Source organism: Leptonychotes weddellii, chromosome 1 (assembly GCF_054177405.1).
Source record: "Leptonychotes weddellii isolate Sample4059 chromosome 1, ASM5417740v2, whole genome shotgun sequence".
NCBI lineage: Eukaryota > Metazoa > Chordata > Mammalia > Carnivora > Phocidae > Leptonychotes > Leptonychotes weddellii.
The window spans coordinates 62,224,787-62,246,278 of record NC_138369.1 but is presented as its reverse complement, the minus strand read 5'-3'; the positions used below and the strand labels follow the sequence as shown (position 1 = coordinate 62,246,278).

General features: G+C 39.3%; 1 protein-coding gene across 1 annotated transcript in view; it reads right to left on the bottom strand.

Annotated features, from left to right (window-relative positions):
• GADL1 (glutamate decarboxylase like 1) overlaps positions 1-21,492 on the bottom strand; it is a 159,203-nt gene that overhangs the window by 69,552 nt on the left and 68,159 nt on the right. The window contains exon 12 of the mRNA XM_081825500.1: positions 2,200-2,399. Coding sequence (XP_081681626.1) covers positions 2,200-2,399 — 200 coding nt within the window. The remainder of the gene's footprint in view (positions 1-2,199; positions 2,400-21,492) is intronic.

Genomic DNA, 21,492 nt, shown 5'->3' with positions numbered 1-21,492 from the left:
ATCACTAGAATTGCTGACTTTTAACAATCTTCTGAAAGTGCCAAAGCCATCTTTTTACCTGTCCTTATATCCAAGCCGTTATGAAAAAGAATAAAGGAGACCTCATTTGAAATGGACTTAGGAAGCCCTGAAGATGGAGCTTTCGTGCCCTACAAACTCGACATCGATTGCAGACCTCAACAGGAAAAGGCATACCTTGCATTTTCCAACTGGAAGAAGCCTATTCGACTACCACAGCAAATGGGAAGAAGATTTTCTCCTTGTCTAGCAAAAGCCCCAGCCAATGAGAAGCCATACTACCAGCCAGTGAGAAGCCATCCCTCTCTGTCTTGTCCAATGGTCTCATGTCTAAAGCAACCCCTCTCAACTTCCCCCTTTCCTCTACATAAGCAAACTCTTCTTTGTTCTCCAGACTTGCTTATGGTTTGCCATAGTTTGAATCTCCTGAACTGCAATTCCTCTGCCATTCCCAAATAAACCCATTTTGCTGGTAAAAAACTGGCTGTTTCATTTTCAAGGTCAATACCATGTAACTTTGCAATTCTTCCTGATAAAAGGCCCATTGTATTCCCTGCCTCTTGACATTGAGGTTAGCCATGTGATTTGCTTTGGCCGTTGGAATGCCAGTAGATACGATACAATCAGGACTTCAAAGTCGGCCTGCATAATGGGGCTTGCCTTCTTGGTCTTCTGTCATCTCCATCACAAGAACACACTCTGGCTCACCTGTTAATACAAGGAAGATGCCAAGCATGTGGGGAGTAGACAGGGACCCTCCACCAACCCCTCCAGCCGGCACAGTATGCAATAAAGCCACTCCAGCCCACTTGCAGATGTCTGAGAATAAATAATTGCTGTTTTAAGACACTGAGTTTTCAGACAGTTGTTGCACGGAGCACTCATACAACTCCCAGTCAGGAAAGAGAAAACTGTCTTAAATCTCTAAGGAGAGACTTCAGGATTTTGCAAGTGCAATGTGAACAGGAAGTCTGAACGAGAGAGAATCCAAACCCAAGATCATAGTGGTCAAGCCTATAGTGGTCAAGCAGGTAAGAATAACCAAAACTCAGATGGCATGTAGCACAGGCCAGGCACTGTTCTAAGTGTTTGACATATATCAGTTCATTTAATCCTCATGACAACTATTGGAACGACATAGCATTTTATCTCCATTCTACTGGGACAGAACTGAGGTACAGAGAGGTTCAGAAACTTGCCCAAGTCACCTTGCTTGTAAATGCCAGAGCTAGATTGTGAGTCTAGGTTGTCTGCGAAAAACAGGAGGAGGTACAGGGGAGTGTGGTTCTCTAGACAGGCACCAGCATGTTCAGTGGTTTGTCACCAGGTGGGATTGAGAGCATTCTGATCCTTCGGGAGAAGCCAAAAATCCAGATTTTTGACAAATCTCCCTATTTTTAAGTATTTTACATCTTTAAATGTTTGTTTGTTTGTTTGTTTTGACACCGAGAAGATTAAGCCTATGTAGTTCAGGCTCAAAAAATCACATTTAAAACTAAATCTGGCTGTGGCCTGCCCATGTGCACCCACTGATCCATGCTTAGCGGAAGAGTCTTGTTTGGTTGGCAAGTGTCCACCACCTGTATCTAAAGGCTTTTCTAATGTCTTGGAAAATGGCTTCAAAAGCTTTGTGTCTAATGTTACAAGGAGACAAGTAGCCATAGCACTTCCACATTACCTTTACCTTCACGTCTTCCTTCCAGCCCCACATTCTCACAAACCTGCTATTCAGGTCTTTAAAGTCACCGTGATTTGGGCTTGGTGCTCCCTCTGCCTGCACCATTCTTCTCCCCTTTCTTCCCTGGGTCTTAGTTGAATGTCACTTCCTCCAGGGCTTCTGCCAATGCCCCTCAAGAATACTAAGGAACCCTCCTGAGTGCTCCTGGAGCATCATGTACCCACCTTTACCAAAAAGTAGGTTCACTTGTATTTTATCAGCTTCGTCACGTAAGTGTATCTCTTACTGGGCTGGGAACCGGGAGGGTGGGGGTAAGACTGTTTGGTTCACAATTCCTAACATGTAGCAGGTACTGAGAAAATGGTCATTAGATGAAAGGAGAAATGCACACAAGAAAGAACATGTATCCAGACTTTGCAAATGTTATTTCCATCAAGTCTTTCTGTTACAGACGTACACACACACACACACGTACACACACATACACACACACAGGCAAGTACCTAGATAAAGCGAGTGCACGATTGACTCTTTCTTCAAGGCCTAATGTGCCCAGGGCCTTCCAAGTCATCCAGAATTTGAACGCATCTGGTCTCCTGCTGCATTGGATAGACTTGTCTCCTGTGTCGTAGCTGACATCATAGAACTTATCCTGCTGGAAGAGGTAAGATGCCTTGGCAGAGTAGCATTTCTTAAGAAGGTCCTTTGAAAAGAAAGGAAAGAAAGAAAGAAAGAAAGAAAGAAAGACAGAAAGGCTGTAAGACTGTCCATTTTTAGCATACACTTGATTTCAAAAACACACACCCACAAACGAAACCTGTAGGATGTTCTACTCCCTTGTGCCAAAGCACCTGCTCTCACTCTGACTTCCCTGCATGGGAAGCAATATGTGTATATTAACATTGAGACACAGGTTACCTATTTTGTTTGGGGAAAAAAAACCCTCCGAGTTGAGAATGCCAAGTGCATCTTCACAATCTTATTGATGAGTATTTGGAAGCTTGGAGGTGCCCATGTCATCACCTGTAGAGTATCAAAGTGGATCAATTTCTCAAGATGAAAAAAAATCTGTCTATAACTCACTCAAGGATCCATACTGGAAAAAAATATCTAACATACTATACATACTTTATATAATTTCATAGGCAAAAAACTAGTCATTTATAGCCCTTCGTGGGCCCCACAATTGTCTCAGCATCTTCATTGCTACAGAATACCTAGTAAAACCCTCTGCTTCCCCAACAGAACCAAACTACCCGAAGTCCCTTAACCACTAGATCATGCCCCATGTGTATCTTTGCTCACACTACTTGCTTGACCTTACCTCTATTTTAATATAATATTTGACACATTCAAAAAATACATGCAGCATATTTACCAGTTCTGAAATTTACTAACACTGAACCTGGTCTTTCCTTGTTATCTAGGTCTGCCCTTCCTTTGGGTCCCATCTCAAGTATACCTTCCCTTCAGCTTCTTTCCTGCCCATCCCACTGGACTCACTTCTTCCTTTTATATTTGGCTGCATTTGCTGACTTTACTCCTTTCTGCCCCTACTCAATATGCAGTCTGCCAAGCAAGTTTTTGAGGGCAGGAATCATTTCCTACTCATGTCTGTATCATAGAGCTTAACACTGTATTGGGCATAGAATACCCTCCCTCTAGCAATTAGGGTGATGATGCCACTCCCCATATTCCACACTTCCCTCACATTCCCCTGACACGTAGTACGAACAGAAGAAACACAGATATATGAACTTCTCATTTGGAGTATCTTCTAAATCTTAACGATACGAAAGGAAGACACAGAGAAACTCCCCAGTGGTCATAGAGGTCCTAGAAAGTGATCTCTTCTGAACAGAGAAAGTATTCAGTTGACTAATCAACTTGGTACATTCCAAACAAAAGCACGCATTTGCTGTGTTAATAGTAACATTGTCTTGTGTGGACACTAATCTGGATATAATGTGTGCCATTACCAGAAAGCATGATTTTATGCTATGTAAAAAATTATAGACCATCTATAATCTAATCAAGAACTCCAAAACTACACTCATCCAGGATCCAAAATATATAGTATAAAAATAATTAAAGGAATACTACTAAGTCTTCAGTCTTGCTCTGATGGATACTGTCAGTAGACACGGAAAGAATAGATTGCTCTGATCTGAACATTAAGATATAAAGAGCCCCTTATTCTTTAATCTTTACTTTCATTCTGTCATCCATCCTCAGCTCTGATCAGAGCTGCCGCCCATGCATCTCCCTACCCTCAAAGGTCAGACAATTTGGTTATTGTATCCATAGCAACTGCAGCCTGACCATATATTATAACATTAAAAGGCCACTGCATACATTTTAAGGACAAAGCACACACACACACACACACTCTTGTACTTGCATCACAACTATAAATTTAATTTCATCAACCATGAAAGACTCAAAAAAAAAATCCTCTAAGCAGATGAACTTTGGACATGTCTTGAGCAAGTTTCAGTGCCTCATGCAAGTGACTGAAAGGGAGAAGAAGCCCATCCATTATCAGGAAACAAATTGCATCATCATAGGCAAATGGAGAAGAGAAGAGCCAAAAAAGCATACAGCAGAATGAGTGATTGTCCTCCAGTCATGATACCATTAGTTTCATTACACTGAAAAATCCTCCTGCCTTGGGAAAGTTTCATAAAGAACAGCCAGAGGCTTGGGATTTACTTTATCGAAAATAAATAAATGAAACTTTCACCACAAAGTTCCTGCTTTGCATTTTAGTTTGTATCTTTGCATTAAAATGGATGAGATGTCTTTGGTTTTAAGATACACTTCTAATAAGAGAAGATGTTCAGCTCTCCAGAGAAAAGAACATTTTGGAACAAGTAGAGTAAAAGTTAATGTTTTTGAAAACAATTAGTCATTATTGTACCATCAAAGAGAAGCACCCTGTTTATCTTGTTCATCTTTATAATCTTAATGCTAGCAGGACAATAAATACTGGTTATATGATTTCCAGAGACATGGATGTAACAAGAATACCAATTGCTTTATATGGTGATATCTTCTCAAGCAGTGTTCAGGAATTAGTAGATATTGTACTAGCACTCACACAGTGGCAAGTGAAAAAAATGCAATCAAAGTAGCTTAAGCAGAAAGGAGAATTTTTTATAGGTTCATATATTTAACACTCCAACATGGCGAGGTTCAGTTAATTATCCAAGATTGTGTAGCTATTAGGTGGTGGGGCTGGGTTTCAAACCAAAGCTGCTGGGATGAAGGGCCTGAACTCTGTATCCATGACACTTCAGTCTTTCTACAGTGAGCCCTTAAATACATGCGGGAGAGAGTACTTCCAGAAATGCTCATTAAGAGTCCTCGGAGAGGCAGGTGAAACAGAAGATAGCCCATCAAGAACACATTGAACTGGAGATCAAAACAACAATCATGCTGCAGACCCTTACTCTGTCCCTATAAATATGACTTCTGTCCTACTAGTGGTGGCATTTTGTCTAGAAAGCATCTTGATATTTTTCTAAATACTTGTGACTGGTGATATTTAAGGGCATCACTACAAATACATAATGAACCAGTAGGTGGCATATTTTTCTTGTCGAGGTGAGTTAAGCCATTTTTTATTTCCACAGGCTACATCATATTCTGCTGTCTATTTCCCAGGAGTCAGTTATTATATGGGCCTCCTTTAAGTCCTCACTCCTTGCCATCATGTTTTCAGCTTAGCAAGAGAAAGCTACCCAAAATTCTTCCCATATGGCTCTTTCCATGTTCTGTCCCGTATCATCATTATTTACATGCAAGACATTGTCTAAACACCTTAGGAAATCGGTACATTAATCATCTTTGTACTAAGTAATTCACTGCCAAATTATGTACTGAGGACCTGTTATATAACAAGCACCATGAGAAGCCTGGACATACAACCCCATAGAGGTACTAAGCATCTTGGTTAACATTTGTTGATTGCACAAAACTAAATTTAGGCTATCAATAGCAGAGGGGCTTGGTTGTAATCTAAAATGTAAAACTGAATTTTAAAAATGATCATACCTTCTGATCTTGGCTTGATTGATTGATTGAACAAACACTTGAGAGGCTTAGTATATGCCAAAAGCTGCGCTTGGCACTGAGGATGTAATGCTAAATAAGAAAATCACTATCCCTAAGAAGTTCAAGACGGATATAGGGATAGAAAAACAGGCAGTTACAGAATGGTGCTAGACTAGGGGTAAGAACAAAGTCTACAGAGCACGAAGAAGGGTCAATTTTCACTGACTCAGAGACATTAGATAGGACTCTTTGGGAGAAGAAATATGTCACAGAGAGCTGAAAGATGGGGAGCAGCTGGGGAGAAGAGAAGACGGAATGAGTTCAGTATGGAGCTCATTAACGGGCCAGGGCAGAGCTAGGAAGACTGGAAAGGTAAAGAGTAGGCAGGTCACCATGGTCTTAAGGGTCACAGTAAGAATGACTGGTCAGAGAATTTTCACAGGCTCGTAGAGATACTTCAACTTCATTATTGATCTGGCAGAATAAAGTGAGAATCAGCAGATGTGGTGTCCACTTTTGATTTAGTCCCTTATTGTCAGAGCTCAAAGCAAGTCACTTAACATCTCGGGCTTCATTTTTCTCATCAACGTAATGGAGACAGTGCTACTTGTTCTACCCATCTTACAAGAATACTGTGAAAATCTAATGAAATAATGTCACCGGGGAACACCTCTCAGCTTTGGCCAAAATCCTGCTCATTACTCCCTTCCTCCTACATATTCCCATAACCCCGACCCTCCCAGCTGTCACCACCCATTCTTCCTTTGATTTACTCCTCTCCCCTCAGCAAGCTGAAAAACAAGATGCCAGCTCTAGATATCCTCACTGTTTATGAAATGAGCATATTGTACCTCTCACCCACCTCCCCTTTTTAATGGTATGTATCTGCCAGTAGCTGTAGAAAACCAAGTTGATAGACTATGTTAAGGCTATTACAAAAAAATCTTAGAGTAATAGGAAGAATGATCCATGGTCTTCATCCTCCAAATGGAGGTAAGCCTGACCTTGCCTAAGCTCTCACACCCGATGGCTTTCGTAGATGCTGTGGATCTTTACAAGTGAAAAAGAGACATAGGGGCGCCTGGGTGGCTCAGTTGGTTAAGCGACTGCCTTCGGCTCAGGTCATGATCCTGGAGTCCCGGGATCGAGTCCCGCATCGGGCTCCCTGCTCGGCAGGGAGCCTGCTTCTCCCTCTGACCCTCCCCCCTCTCATGTGCTCTCTGTCTCTCTCATTCTCTCTCTCTTAAATAAATAAACAAAATCTTAAAAAAAAAAAAATGGATCTTTAAAAAAAAAAGAAAAAGAAAAAGAGACATAAAGGGATGGGGTGGGGGAAAAGAAAGGAAGGGAAAAAGAATAACATAAGAATATCATTTCAAGTCTTCAAGTACAGGTCAACCCCAGTTATCTGTTTATATGGGTGTGTTTGAAACCTGTGGAAACCAGACCATTCAGTTGTCTAAATAGCTTTTGATCTATAAAGTAGGAAAGTGAGAATATAACCTTTCATCTTCACTTCTTCCAAGCCAATGTCCAACCACGACTTCTGACTTTCTCTATTTTTTCTTTAGTCCCACATGTGTTCCCTTTCTGACTTTCAAAGGTGTAGAACATTTTACAAATCCTTATGGGAGGAATGAGATCTGGTCGTCAAGATCACTTGCAATACGAAAATCTTTGTATTTGCCTTCACCAGAGTCCTGACCCTGTCCCTCTGTGTACCCTCCACCTGATTCCCCTAGTCCATGCAGTTACTGACGGCAGAGTGTGGGTTTCATATCCTCAACTCTGCCGTAAGATCTGCTCATTGTTGGGAATTGGCCTTGAAATTTAATCAGCTAGGCCTCAACTTTCTGGGCTTCCACCCACAGTATTGCCCTAGTCACGTTCATCTATAATCCAAAGCAGATTCTTCGGATAGACATCTTTCACTCTTTTCATGGTATGCCTTTGATCCCTCTTTTTTGGACTGATTTATTTAATTCATTTCCCTTTCTGTTGCATGAGGCTTTATCACTGGCTGTCAGAGCAGAAAATTGTTAAAAATAATCTGGTGTTGCATCCCGCTTGAGAGAAAGCTTATTATTTTTAATGAACAACCACAGGCTTGTTTTTTTTCCCCAAACTCCCCACAAGATCAGAGTTCTTATTTGCCTTTTCCTTTGCCATCTGAAGGCTAGTTTCAGACACGTTGTGTTTCACTGGCCACCTCCATATCTCCAGAAGGTTCACATCCAAACTTAGAGGTTTCTGTTAGCAGCTCTGAATTATTTTTTGATCAATTGATTCAGCCCTCCTTCTTACCTCATTGAAGCATTTTTGAGACATTCATATCGCCCCTAGATCAACCCCTGCCTAGGTCTTCAATTAATTCTCCAATTCTCACTTCCCTCTGTCATGTGTATTTTCTGGAAGATGTTAGGTATGGAAGTTTGCTCATATTTAAGATGCTTGTGCTTGAATTCCTGAAGAATTTGTGAACAACCTGCCTTCCTCTCTTCTGCCATGTGGTAAAACACTTGAGCCTGTTGTCCTGTGGACAAAAGGGGGGGGGAAGTGGTCCCCTCTCCCAGAGGTGGGGCCAGTGAGGCCAGAAACTCCCCAGTCTTCTTTTTTTTTTTTTTAAAGATTTTATTTATTTATTTAACAGAGAGATAGCGAGAGCAGGAACACAAGTAGGGGGAGTGGGAGAGGGAGAAGCAGGCTTCCTGCCAAGCAGGGAGCCCGATGCGGGACTTGATCCCAGGACCCTGGGATCATGACCTGAGCCGAAGGCAGACGCTTAATGACTGAGCCACCCAGGTGCCCACTCCCCAGTCTTCTTGATAGGGTTTCTACATTTCCATTATGCGAACCGTGAAAAGATCAGCAGGGCTGAATCACTTGGACATCATCTATGAAAACCACTCATTATCCTGGAATATCTAGGCACTTAATGTTAATACCAAAGCTCTACTTCTCCTTCCAGAAAGCCTCCTGGAAGATTCCAGAAAGTTTTGTTAAAATGCTAGGCCCACAGGCTTGATGGGAATTTTTAGAGAACTGATAGAATACTTTAGTGCCAGACTGGAGATCCTGTATTTGCTAATGAAGTGTAACTCTCCCATAAATATCCCTAACTAAGGGTCAGAATGAGCTGACTTAAAAATGAGGAGACTAAGCTAAAAGATTTTTTTAAAGAAATGCAACTTAATTTTAAGCAGCGAGGGTGACTGCAGGAGAGCAGAAAGTTGGGCTCAGTGTCTTCGAGAATGTGTAAGTGCTTCTATAAAGAGGTAAGAAACATTTGATAGTGCAGAGATCACTTGGCGATACCTCTGCATGCCATACAAGCATTTAAAAATAGTGCAGTTGGGCTTCTCTCTTAGGACAGATGAAGATTTTCTGATTTTCCCTAGGCAGCTATCAACATATTTTCTCTGTTAAAGATAATTAAAGCAGTGTTTTTCAAACTTTGATTACAGTCCACAGTAAGAAATTATTTTTAAATAGTAACAGTATCCACCCTAATATACACGAAACTGAAACAGGAATTTCATGGAATAGTACCCATCATTACTATATGAACAGCATACTGATATTTGCTGTTCTATTCTGATTATTCACTGAAAAGGAAAATAAAAAGCTGAGGAGACTTACAATCGACTATATAACTCAAAACCAATTAGTATGGCGGTTCTCAACCCTAGCTAATATTAGAATTATGTGAAGAGGGTTTTTTTTTTTTTTTTTTTAATATCAATGCCAGGTCTTGACTCCAGACCAAAAATCAGAACCTTTGGTGTGGGTAAGGGCGACGGTATTTTTTTAAGCTTCTCAGATGATCCTAATATATTAGCAGCCAGGATTGAAAACCATTGTTCTGATGGGTCTTGATCTTATGTTGAAAATTCTTGATCTAGAAGTTTCAGTCAACATTACATTTATATTGAGTTCAGAGAATTCTGAAGTGTTTTTACAAGGGCATAGAAACCCAGGTGATTATCTGACTACTTTGTGAGCTATATGTGCCCATTATCAAAGTTTTGTCTCTGTGTGAATACAAGTGAAGAATGACTTTATTCTATGCACTTAAATAAAGAAAATATGGGTTGATATGAGTAATGCTGGACTCTTAATCAAAGTGAGGGAGGGGGAAAGCTCCAAGATACGAAACATATGTCCACGGATTATAGCATGAATGTGATGTGCAAAATCATACCCCCACAACCCTAATCTATTCAACTTTTTGATTTGCTGTGCTTTTGTGATATAGAACAAAAAACTATTGGTTTGGAGAAGCTTAATCATATCAACATGGCTTTATGTAAATATTGCTCACTTAGCTCTGATAGGAGGAACTGTGATCCTTGCTCTTCTTCCATTACTTCCAACTATGAGTTTCTGTGATTCTCTCTGATATATATTTACTTAATACCCTGCCTTGTTGCAAAAGAGATTTAAGGCCGCTTAGCAAAACACAATATGATAGGATAAGGAGAGAAAAGGAAAAAGGTGAGAAAAGAGAGATGAGGGAGGTGGGGAAGGGAAAGGAGGAAGAGAGATGAGGTCAAGGCCAAGGGAAAGGCCATGGGGAAACATAATACAACTGGAGTGATATTTGTGCACAGAAGTCATGCTGGAAGGAGGGTGAAGGGCATAGACTACTTGCCAATTTCTTGGCACACCTGGTCATATGCGCACAACAAAAGCGTCCAGGAGTCATTTGCTGCTTCTGAGCTCTGAGTATTTACTATGACTGTCAAGTGCCTCACTTTGCTCCATCATATCACATTTTCATTCATCTGTAAATTGAGAACAATGATGCTGCATGGCAGCCCACTTCCTAGGGATAAGTATTTGTGCCATAATGTTTAAGTGAAATGTCTGGGGAAAAATATTTATTAACACAAGACTTACTTCTTTAGTCTAGATGGCTTACTTGCATCTCTCCAAAATGGGTGGGCCAAGTACCCATAGAAATGGTGTCCTTCATCTTGGACAAAATGGACACAACGCTAGAGTGTTTCCCTGGACTGAGGCTGGAGAAGTTATTCCACACAAGAAGCACAATATTTAACAAAATCAGTTGAGGTCTCCAGCTGATTGTGATGCTGTGAACAAGTGCCCAGTTCCTTCTCAAGTGGAATTTTACACATTCAGCAGTAAGGCTGTTGGACTACATTTCTTGGAGTTGGAGCATCCTCGAGAGGTCTGGCCTCTGAGACCTGGAGTATAGGTAAGAGATTGATTTTATACAGGGGAAAATGCTGTGCAGCAAGGCAATTTCTGAAACACAAGTTCCCTGCTCTTCATTGCATAAATGCCATTAAAGTGTTGTTGGAAATCATTGATAATTGCCGTGACCATGGGCAATCCTACTGAAAACTGGCCTTAAATAATAGTTTCAAATGAATCAGGAAGTACTTGGTAAAACCTTTGAATAGGATCCGAGGTATAGTAGACAAAAGCATTTTTTTCCCCAAAGACTCATGATAAAATACAGAATGTGTTAAAATGATAAAGAATTTTTCCACCACACAAATGGACATTTGTCCAGACAGAAGAATCTGTGCATTCACATGTAGCTCATTCCTCAATTTGGACATAACAAGGACAAAAATTATATTCACTAAGTGTCCACTATATGGCTGGCAACACACTGCACACTTCGGAACATTTTCCCATTTAATGGCATAGTAGCTCTTCACAATAAAAAGTGTCTTCATTTTACAGATAAAATAATTGAGTTTCAGAAAAGTTAAACAACTTGTCAGTGGCATGCAGGGTAGTCCCAAACAAAGACGGAATTTGAACATAGGTCTTACTGGGCTTCAAGGTCCGTAAGTGGATTTTCCCACTGATAAATCACATTTAATCCCAGAATTTCCTAGTTCAAACTGTGGTCTCCAACACTAAAGAAGGCCATGTCCTCTCTTTTGGATGTTCTAAAACAGAGATGGGCAAACAATTTCTGTAAAGGACCAGAGAGTAAATATTCTCAGTTTTGTAAGCCATACAATCTCTGTCACAACTACTCAACTCTGAGGTTGTAGCATGAAAGCAGCCATATAGGATACTAAAATGAATGGGTATGGTTGTGTTCCAATAAAACTTTATTTATAAAAACAAGTGTCAAGCTGGATTTAGTCCAGGCACCACAATCTTCAGACCCTTGTTTTAAGACATACCCAATGAGGAAATACACTTAATAACACAACCCTTTCCAAATTTGTTGAGGTAAGAAGCATTAAACATTTATATGAAGGCCCCAACCCATTTTCTTTCATTTTCATTGAGGTAAGTTTCTAATCTCTTTTACAACAATCAGTAAATATGCTGCTTCAAAGAAGAAAAAAAGAATCTTTAATTTAAAATAAATTAGAATAAAATTGTCACGGTTTATTTTTCTTTTGGGTTTGGAGAAATGTTTTATGCAATTTCCATAGGGAATAGCATTTGGCTATCCAGATGCATACCAGCTTATAATTTCTAATTCCCTTTGTTTCCCCAACACCCCAGGAAGAAAAAAAAAAAAAAGTACTCTGGAAACTGGTTAAGTCTGGATTTGTTTTCTCTTTTATTTTAAGACTGCATTTTGACATTTATGATAGGTCTTTGCTGAAATAATGCAGCAGGAAGAGCTATGAATATGAAACTGGAAGCTCATATGCAAACAGCAAGTAGAAGCTACAATTGATCATAGAGCAAGAAAAGAGGGAGGGATGGAAGGCAGAGAGAAGGGCTCTCTGGTGGGTCAGAAGCAGGGAGATGAGATGACTTCTAGGATTCTCTGGCTCAATTGTTCTCTAGGTATGAGAATTGTATTTTCTAAACCAAACCCTTGTTTGATGAACTGCAAGTGTCTCGAAGGGGTCTATTAGACCAGGGTATTTAGAACAGCCCTGACTGCAAATCCTGGGGGAGAGTGACTATATTTACAGAATCATAGGCTGAAAGAGGAAAAGTAAATGACAAAAACCTACATGCCAGGCCTGGGCACCAGAGTTAGGAAGAGATTTACAGGTCAACTTAACCAGCCTGGCTGGGCATGTGAAAAGAGTTAGAATAAGCAAAATCATTAGCAATAGTATTTCACTTTGTATGGGTTCTAAAAGAATTAAACTTCCCAAATCTTATCTTCCCAAATCAATATTTTCTATTTCTGTGCATCACTGTGGTTTTAGAATTTACAGTTTCAGGTAGGATGTGAGGTTGATCCATTACCTGTCATTTTGATTTAGGGACACAGAAGCTGTGTGATTAAAACCATGGATTGTGGATTGAAGCCTCACTGGTCCTGAATCCCAGGGCCATCCCTTACCAGCTTGGGAGCCTTGGGCATGTTACTTATGCTTTAGGTACTCAGTTTCTTCATCTGACCAATGGTCAGAGTGATAGTTCCTACCTCATTGGATTGATATGGGGATGAAATGGGTTAGTAAATTTATCCACTCATCTATCTGTCCATCACTCGCCCAAGACTGTATTGGGCATGAGAACAGTTAAGGAGCCTCTCGTTAAGTATGGGTGACAGGCTAATGGTTAGTTAGATCACAGAGGACTCTGTAATACATGCTAAACAAATGCTTGGATAGAGAAGAGAGCTGTAAAGCAGCCAGGAAAGCCAGAAGCCTCCCTGGGACAGTCGATGCTTGAGCAGAACACTGTGAGAGAAAAAACAGGACTCAGGGTGACAAAGAAATGTCTGGTTTCCACACAGAGGGAACCACTGGCCTGCGAGAAAAATGAATGTGTTCTTAGCATGATGTCCAAAGCCCTCTAAACCTGAGATTGTTCCCTAGCCCCATCTCTCAGCATGTCCCTCCCCAGGGTGGGACAAATGTCACTGCCTGGACATTGCCTGGCTCTACCCCAGACCCCACATTCTCAATTTCTGACTGTTCAGGGAATAACTGGGCTATAGAGCATCATGGAGAGAAGGCTGCACCCCTCCTCCTGCCCCATATCCTATCACGCCCCTCAAACCTCACACCGCTCAATCTGCCCTCTAGAAAGGCACTATGGGCTGGCATCCACAGTGCCCCAGATCCACAATGACCTAAAATGAACCACAGCTATGTTCCTTCTCTCCTGCTTCTCAAAATCCATAAAATTGGCACAACGACGAGAGACAATATGTCTTCCCTATGAGCTCATCTAGCCTGGCACTGATGAATGTCATTTTTTATTCTAAACAATTATGATAAATGCTTGAATGTGAGTGAGGAGCTTTCTGAAGAGTGCCTGAAGTGACAGAGGCATTGGGGGGAGCCCATATAGGGAAAGATAAACCCCTTGGGCTCACATTAATTCACTGTTAAACTGTAAAACCGATTATCAGGCTCTAGAGTACACTTAAGACTCATGACTCCATGAAAACTCTAATCATGAGTGAGTCATTCCCCCAGTCACAAACTTGGGAAATTAAGGAGACAGATAAAGCACTCCCCTAGAGATTTTCCTCTTGGATTTCAACTGAACCCCTTAGGTGAAGGGGGCCCTATAACTTTCATAATTGGGAAATAAAAACTCTTAGAGAGATTAACCTTCTAATGCTTGCTGTGGCTACCTCACAGGCAGAAAACAATTTTTTCCTTGTTATATATAAATTCCCGGTTCTCACTAGCTCTGGAAAAAGCTATGTATTTCATTGGATTTCACTACATCTCCGGCAAGCTGGATATTGAAAGGGCACAAAGATTCTGACAGTACTCTAAATGAATGCATCGGTATTTCTGTAACTGAATGTCGAGGGTTTAATCTGCACTATAGTGCTGTCTAAAACTGGTAATAAAACAGAGGAATAATATGTCAAGATAAGATCCAAAGGACATATAATAGTGACATGTGCTACTCCATGACAAGGGCATAATGAAATGTACTGGGAAGAGAGTAGCTTTATAAAAAAGAAGCCATGAACTTTTTTCTGACAACTGGTCCAGAGCCAGAAATGGGAAAGATAACAATCCATCTTCCCCATTTCTTTTCAGTTTCTGGACCAAGTTTAAAGCTCAACAATCCATTACTAAGTTGTCACAGCAAGAGACGGAAGACATTTATAGTACACACAATTCAGGCTCTTTGCCTGGTCCATAATGATCCCCTATTTCCCTTCTCACCCATAGAAATGGTCACATTACACCACTCCCATCCTCGTCCTAGCTGATTGGGCCAGAGATGGAGGAGACTAGGAATATGGAGTTAACACTGAGAGATCCTAATTTAGCTCGTGCTGGTCTCTTGGACAGAGATATAAACATCATACTGTGAAGTACCATATTTTACCTGTCACATGAACTTAAAAACAAATAACATTGTTATGAATTTCAATGCATAACAATTGCATCACTTTGGATGTGCAAAATGACAATTTATTTTTCTTTAACTGAAAATGTTTCTGATTTGCAGCCACATTTATTTCTAATGCAAAATATTTAATCTGGTCCTTTTCAGAAAACCTCAAAACTCTGAGTGATATCTCAGACCATTCAGACATAAAACATGGACAATCAAGATTTTCCCTCCAAGAGTTTTCTTATTCTTGCTCTTTATGTAACATTGTTGGGATATTCACAAATGCCACTGAGGAGGGTTGCCAGATAAGATACAAAACATCCTACTAAATCTGAATTCTGTAAAAATTTCACATAAATTCATAACCACCAACATTTTTAGTAAAAGTATATCCCATGCAAAATCTGGGATATACTTATACTAAAATATTATCTGCTGTTTCCCTGATATTCAAACTTGACTGAACATCCTGTATTTTCCTTTGCCAAATCTGGCAACTCTACACTGAAGCTGGGGAGTGAACATATGCTTCTTCGGTGTGGTCACTGCTGTCCTTGTGCTGACCACCTGCCCCATTCCTAGCTCATCCCCAGATGATCTTTCCATCTTCCTGCTTACATCTAAAGACCTGCCATGGCCTCCCGCTGTCAGGTCACTGCCATGCTTCTTGCTTCTTGCACTTATTTCCAGACTCCCTTGTGTCTTCTTGTTCATTTGTAATCACTTTTGGATGAGCTAGCTCCCTGCCAGCCACTCTGAAACTTATTGGGGGCTATCTCAGGCACTCTTATACCTTAATATACCCCCACCATGCCTGTTTAATTTCTACTTTCCAAATTGACTTGAGGGATAGGGGAGAGAAGAGGTTTCCCTATTCTCTGAGCCTCACCTAGAACTTGAGCCAAGAGAGGAAAGGACCTATATGTTCTGTATTTACAGGAAAATTCTATTCTTCCTTGGTCCTCTTGGGCTTCCATATTCATATTTAATACTTCGTTCCTCTTCAAACACTTTCCTCCCCACTCCAAACCCTTAAGACTGTTTATCTATTTGGGAAAGAAAGTACAATCTAAAAATGGATTCTGGATGGTAAGACATCCTTTCAAGAGTAACTTTTGAGTTGAAAAGGTAAAAATTTGTCACTCTTGATCTCTGCTTTCATTTTGATCATTATCTGACTACAATAAAACACATCAGAATTTCATAACATATCTGAAGCACTCGGGAGGTTAAAATCTCTTTTATAAATCACTCTTGACTAGAAGAGGAAATCAACACGTTATTATGGATTAATTGGAAAATAATTTAAATGAGAACACTCCAAAACAAAACTTAAGGAACTGAACCAAAATGGCCTTCAAATGTAAAATAACATTCCTACAGAACAAAAATGTAAAGAAGCAGGAGAAAATGAATAACAATTAAATAAACTTAATAAATATGTGAATTGAAAAATAAATGTAATTAGTCTTCCTTATGCAGAGAAGATAAACTAAATCAGGAAAAATATTTTAAAAATTAAGATTTCTGACAAGGATATAAGGCAAAAATTAAATGAAAATGATAAAAAGATAGTATATATTCTGCTCACATATTTGAAAATCTCAGTAAAATGTATTAAATATTTAAGAAAATGTAAGTTCTTGAAATTGATCAGTAGTTCAATAAAAATGGGAAAAATAAACACTAGATCAAAGAATTATCTCCCTCAAAATTTCTGACCAGTTTAACGATTGGCTTTTCTGAACATTTCTAAAAACTGATGATCTCTGTGTTATTGTAATTATCCTAAAATGAAGACAGTTTAAAATGCACTCAAAAATACAATCCAACCAAGATCACACACACACACACACACACACACACACAGATCAATCATATGTAGACAGAAGCAAAAATCGAAATATACAAATCCATCATACATTAAACCAAATTACTGCAATAAAATGAGGTAAATCAGTAATGTAGAAAATCTATTAAGGCACAGTTAACTTTGTTCAAGGAGTAAAATGATAGAACTACCTTATTAGATAATAAAAAAGAATATGGTAAAATTCAATACTCATTTCTAGCTTCTCAAGAGGATATATAAAGAATGTATATTTTAAGACACCTTTAATAAAATCACAAAGTAGACAAAAATGCCTTCTATTTACTGTTATTACTGAATATATTTTTGGAAATTCTATCAGTACATTATAATTGCTGATAACTGATATGAAGCTTACATATTAGAAAGAAAACAAAATTACAGTTGTATACTGATCTAATTCTATATTTAGAAAATATAAGAGAATAACTTTAAATTTCTCAGAATAATTAGAAATCTGGTGAAGCAGTTATATATAAATAATTTAAAGTTTTCCTTTATAGCAGAATTTGCAGTTAGAAGATTTTTAAAAGATTCTATCTATAATAATAATCAATATAAAAATTTATAATTAACCTTAATAGTAAAGCATATTTGAGTCCTCTATGAAAAAAAAATCAAAATTCTATGATATAAATTTTTTTTTTCCAATCATACAGGAAAAAGTAGGAAGGAGTGGGTATGAAACTAGATTAGCCATGAATTGATCTTTATTGAAGTCATGCCATCAGTACATAGGCATTCATCTCCACTCTTGGATATGTTTGAAATTTTCCACAATAAAAATTTAAAAATGAGGGATGCCTGGGTGGCTCAGTTGGTTAAGCCTCTGCCTTCGGCTCAGGTCATGATCCCAGGTCATGATTGGGTCCTGGGATCGAGTCCCGGCATCGGGCTCCCTGCTCAGAGGGAGGCTGCTTCTCCGACTGCCACTCCCCCTGCTTGTGCTCTCTCTCTCTGTCAAATAAATAAATACAATCTTTAAAAAAGTTTTTTTTTAAATAATCTTTGTGTGAAATAAAAGAAATCTGAATAAATGGAGAGATATACCATGTTCCTGGATGGAAAAGCTAAAATTTTGCAAAGATGTTAAATCTCAAGTTAATCCAAGGGGTTTAATATAATTCTAAATAAAATCCCAGGGCAAGGTTTTTATGTTAAAGTAAAATGTTTCCAAAATCCATTTGGAAGAATAAACAGACAAAGAACAGGTCATTTTGTTAGAGAGTGAATGATGACCTGCTCCACTAGATGAAATATATTTTGAAGCTATAATAATTATATTATTATATAATTTGCCAACTATTATATAGTTTGCCAATGTGGATTTGGCAAACAATCAACAGCAGTTTGATCCAATGAATGGGTTCCTCCAAAAATGGAATCACATTAGATCTTTGCCTCATCCTATCTCTCAGACCCTTAATTAACATTTTCTACCTTTTCTCCTCCAGTTTATGCACTGATAAAATTCTGCAATTCCTTATGTTTTAAAGAATTTGTTTTCACCTGAGACAATTTCCCATTTCCCCTAGTTGATATGTAAGCTTTGTGCAACATTGGGTCTCATCTGATGCTTCCAACGGGATAACCTACTCTTAATGAAAGTCTTGTTTCACTTGAAAACCTTTTTCTGTAGATCAAGAGGCATTGCATTCACAAAAAGTTGTCAACAGAGTAGAAAAAGAATAGAAGGCTGAATGAGATTTAGCAATATCACCCAGATGAAGAAGATGGTAACACCAGCAAGTTTGGCTTCCCTATTTTCCAACAAGGTCACTGATAACATAAGCAGTTATGATTATAAGAGGTGTCTGGATGGGATAAGGGGAAGAGATATTGTAAATTTGGCAATGGAAGAGAATCTTCTTAAAACATATATAGAGCTTCATCAATGCACGCTTCTGAGCTGGACTTAAGATGCCTAATTAGCAGCTTCCATGATGATGGTAAACATCATTAAAGAAGTAAGTATTCTTAAACCTCTATAAGCCTAACTGCCTCTGTTTCTTATATCAAAGAAGGGGGTAGGAATGGACAAAGAAAGGAAGATGCTGGTTATAGAAACAAAATAGATTAATCTACATCAGCATAGATATAGTAATACATAATATTCATCTATCAAAAAATTTTAAATGATTTAACTTTGGCTAGTTGGCTATAAGTAGGTTTTATGTTCCTCATTACACTTGATTGTGCTATCAGGTCATATATTTCTTTAAAAGTGGAAAGAGAGGAGCCTGGATGGCTCGGTCAGTTAAGTGTCTGCCTTCTGCTCAGGTCATGATCCCGGACTCCCAGGATGGAGCCCCCATGTCTGGCTCCCTGCTCAGTGAGCAGTTTGCTTCTCCCTCTCCCTCTGTTCTTCCCCCCACTTGTGCTCTCTCTCCTTCTCAAATGCATAAATAAAACCTTTTAAAAATATAAATAAATAAATAAAAATGTAAAGAAAATATGAGTAACTATTATTTTAAGTCACCTCTGCTGCAACTAACTTCTCTAGACCAGGCTTTTCAGCAGGGTTGTTCTCTTACCTGATCTGCATTCCCTAAACACCTGCTTTTTACTCCATTATATAATTCTGTTACATATCATATTTTAATTATTTGCTTGAAATCTGTTTCCCCTACTAGCCCTTGAGCTCAATTAGGGCAGGGATCATGTCTTACTCATCTATCACACAGGAGGCTGCACATATTTTCAGGTTGAATGAAAAGATGAATAAACCAACAAATGCTTATCCTTGCTGAGAGCACTAACTAGCAGCTGATTATTAAAAAACTAAAGCCTGGGGGCACCCAGTTGGGTCAGTTGGTTAAGCACCCGACTGGGTTTTTCCACTCAGGTCACGATCTCAGGGTTGTGGGATCGAGCCCCACGTGGGGCTCTACACTCAGCACAGAGTCTACTTGTCCCTCTCCCTCTGCTCCTTCCCCCACTCACACACTCTCTCTCTCTCAAAAATAAATAAAATCTTTTAAAAAATAAAAAATAAATTAAAAAAGCTAAAGCCTAGTATATATCAATTCTAGTAATAAAGGACTATATAAATTGGAAATGCTCCTGCTGTAGAAAACAGAAGATGCTTGAAACAGAACATAAAAACTGCATCTAATGAAAAACATCACAGAGCTGCACAAGACAAGAATAAACTCCTGGGAGGTCCAAGGAGAGGAATGGAGCTCCAGAAGGTCAGCCAGAAATGTCTCTACCCCAGGGACATTTTCAGTCTGAGGGAGGACAGCTAAGGCAGGAGCCAGATGGGTGAGAGGTGAGGGAACAGAAACTGTGACCACCCCGTGTGTGGGGACACCTTACATCACCATCCGATCTCACGCACGGACACTTCAAGTACTTCAGGAAACAGCTCACAGGCGCTTAGCGTCACTGAGGGTGGTAAGCATTCTTTCTCTTGTTTAGGATTCAAAGGTCTCCACCCTGAAATGGTGGTACAGTCTATACTCTGGAGATCCAGGAAAATGTCAAGCCTTCATCCTAGACTGCTAATTGTCCCAGATGCCCAGAAGAAGGAAAATAAAATCCTCTCTCTGGGAAAATAACTCCATTCTGTGTAGATTATTCCTAAAGATAATTTCTCAAACAAAATATTCAGTAAACCACCAAAAATCATAAGGGGTCTCTCTAGACAATATGAGAGCCAGGAACCACAGATGCAAGAATCAATAGGAATAGCACTCGAGGGAATTTAGATATCAGAGTTGACAGAAGTAGATTGTAAACCTATGTTTACCATGTTCATGGAGATAAAGGCTGATCTTACAAATGTCAACAAGAACCTAGAGGCACTACGTACATGAAAAAAGATTCAATTAAAATAATAGAACCGGAAAGACAATAACAAAGTAAACATTGAAGGGATGGCTTTAACAGCAGTTTAGATATAGCTGAAGACAGAATTCATGAATTTTAAGATAGGTCATCAAAATTATCCATAACAAAGCATGCAAAGACACAATTAGGAAACACACAAAATACAGTAAGAAACAGAAGAAACAGGAGTTCTAAGGCTGGCTCAGTCGGTGGAGCCTGTGATTCTTGATCTCAGGGTTGTGGGTTCAAGCCCCACATTGCGTGTAGAGATTATTTAAAATAAAATCTTAAAAAAAAAAAAAAGAAACACAAGAAACAGTGAGAAGGTCTAATATACATTTAATTGGAGTGTCAGAAAAAGAGAGAAGGAGGCAGAGTTGATAATTAAGTGGATAGTTTTCAAAACTCAAGATAAACCCAACAAAATACATGTTTACAATACCATAGATAAACAGCAGAAACTTAAAGAAAGCTTGAAAAATTTAAAGGAAGCCAAAATAAAAAGTAATTTTGTCATTAAAAAAATGACAGGGGCGCCTGGCTTCTCAGTCGGAAGAGCATATGACTCTTGACATCCGGGTCATGAGTTCAAGCCCCACGTGGGGTGTAGAGATTACTTTAAAAAATAAACTGGAGGGCGCCTGGGTGGCTCAGTTGGTTAAGCGACTGCCTTCGGCTCAGGTCATGATCCTGGAGTCCTGGGATCGAGTCCCACATCGGGCTCCCTGCTCAGCAGGGAGTCTGCTTCTCCCCCTGACCCTCC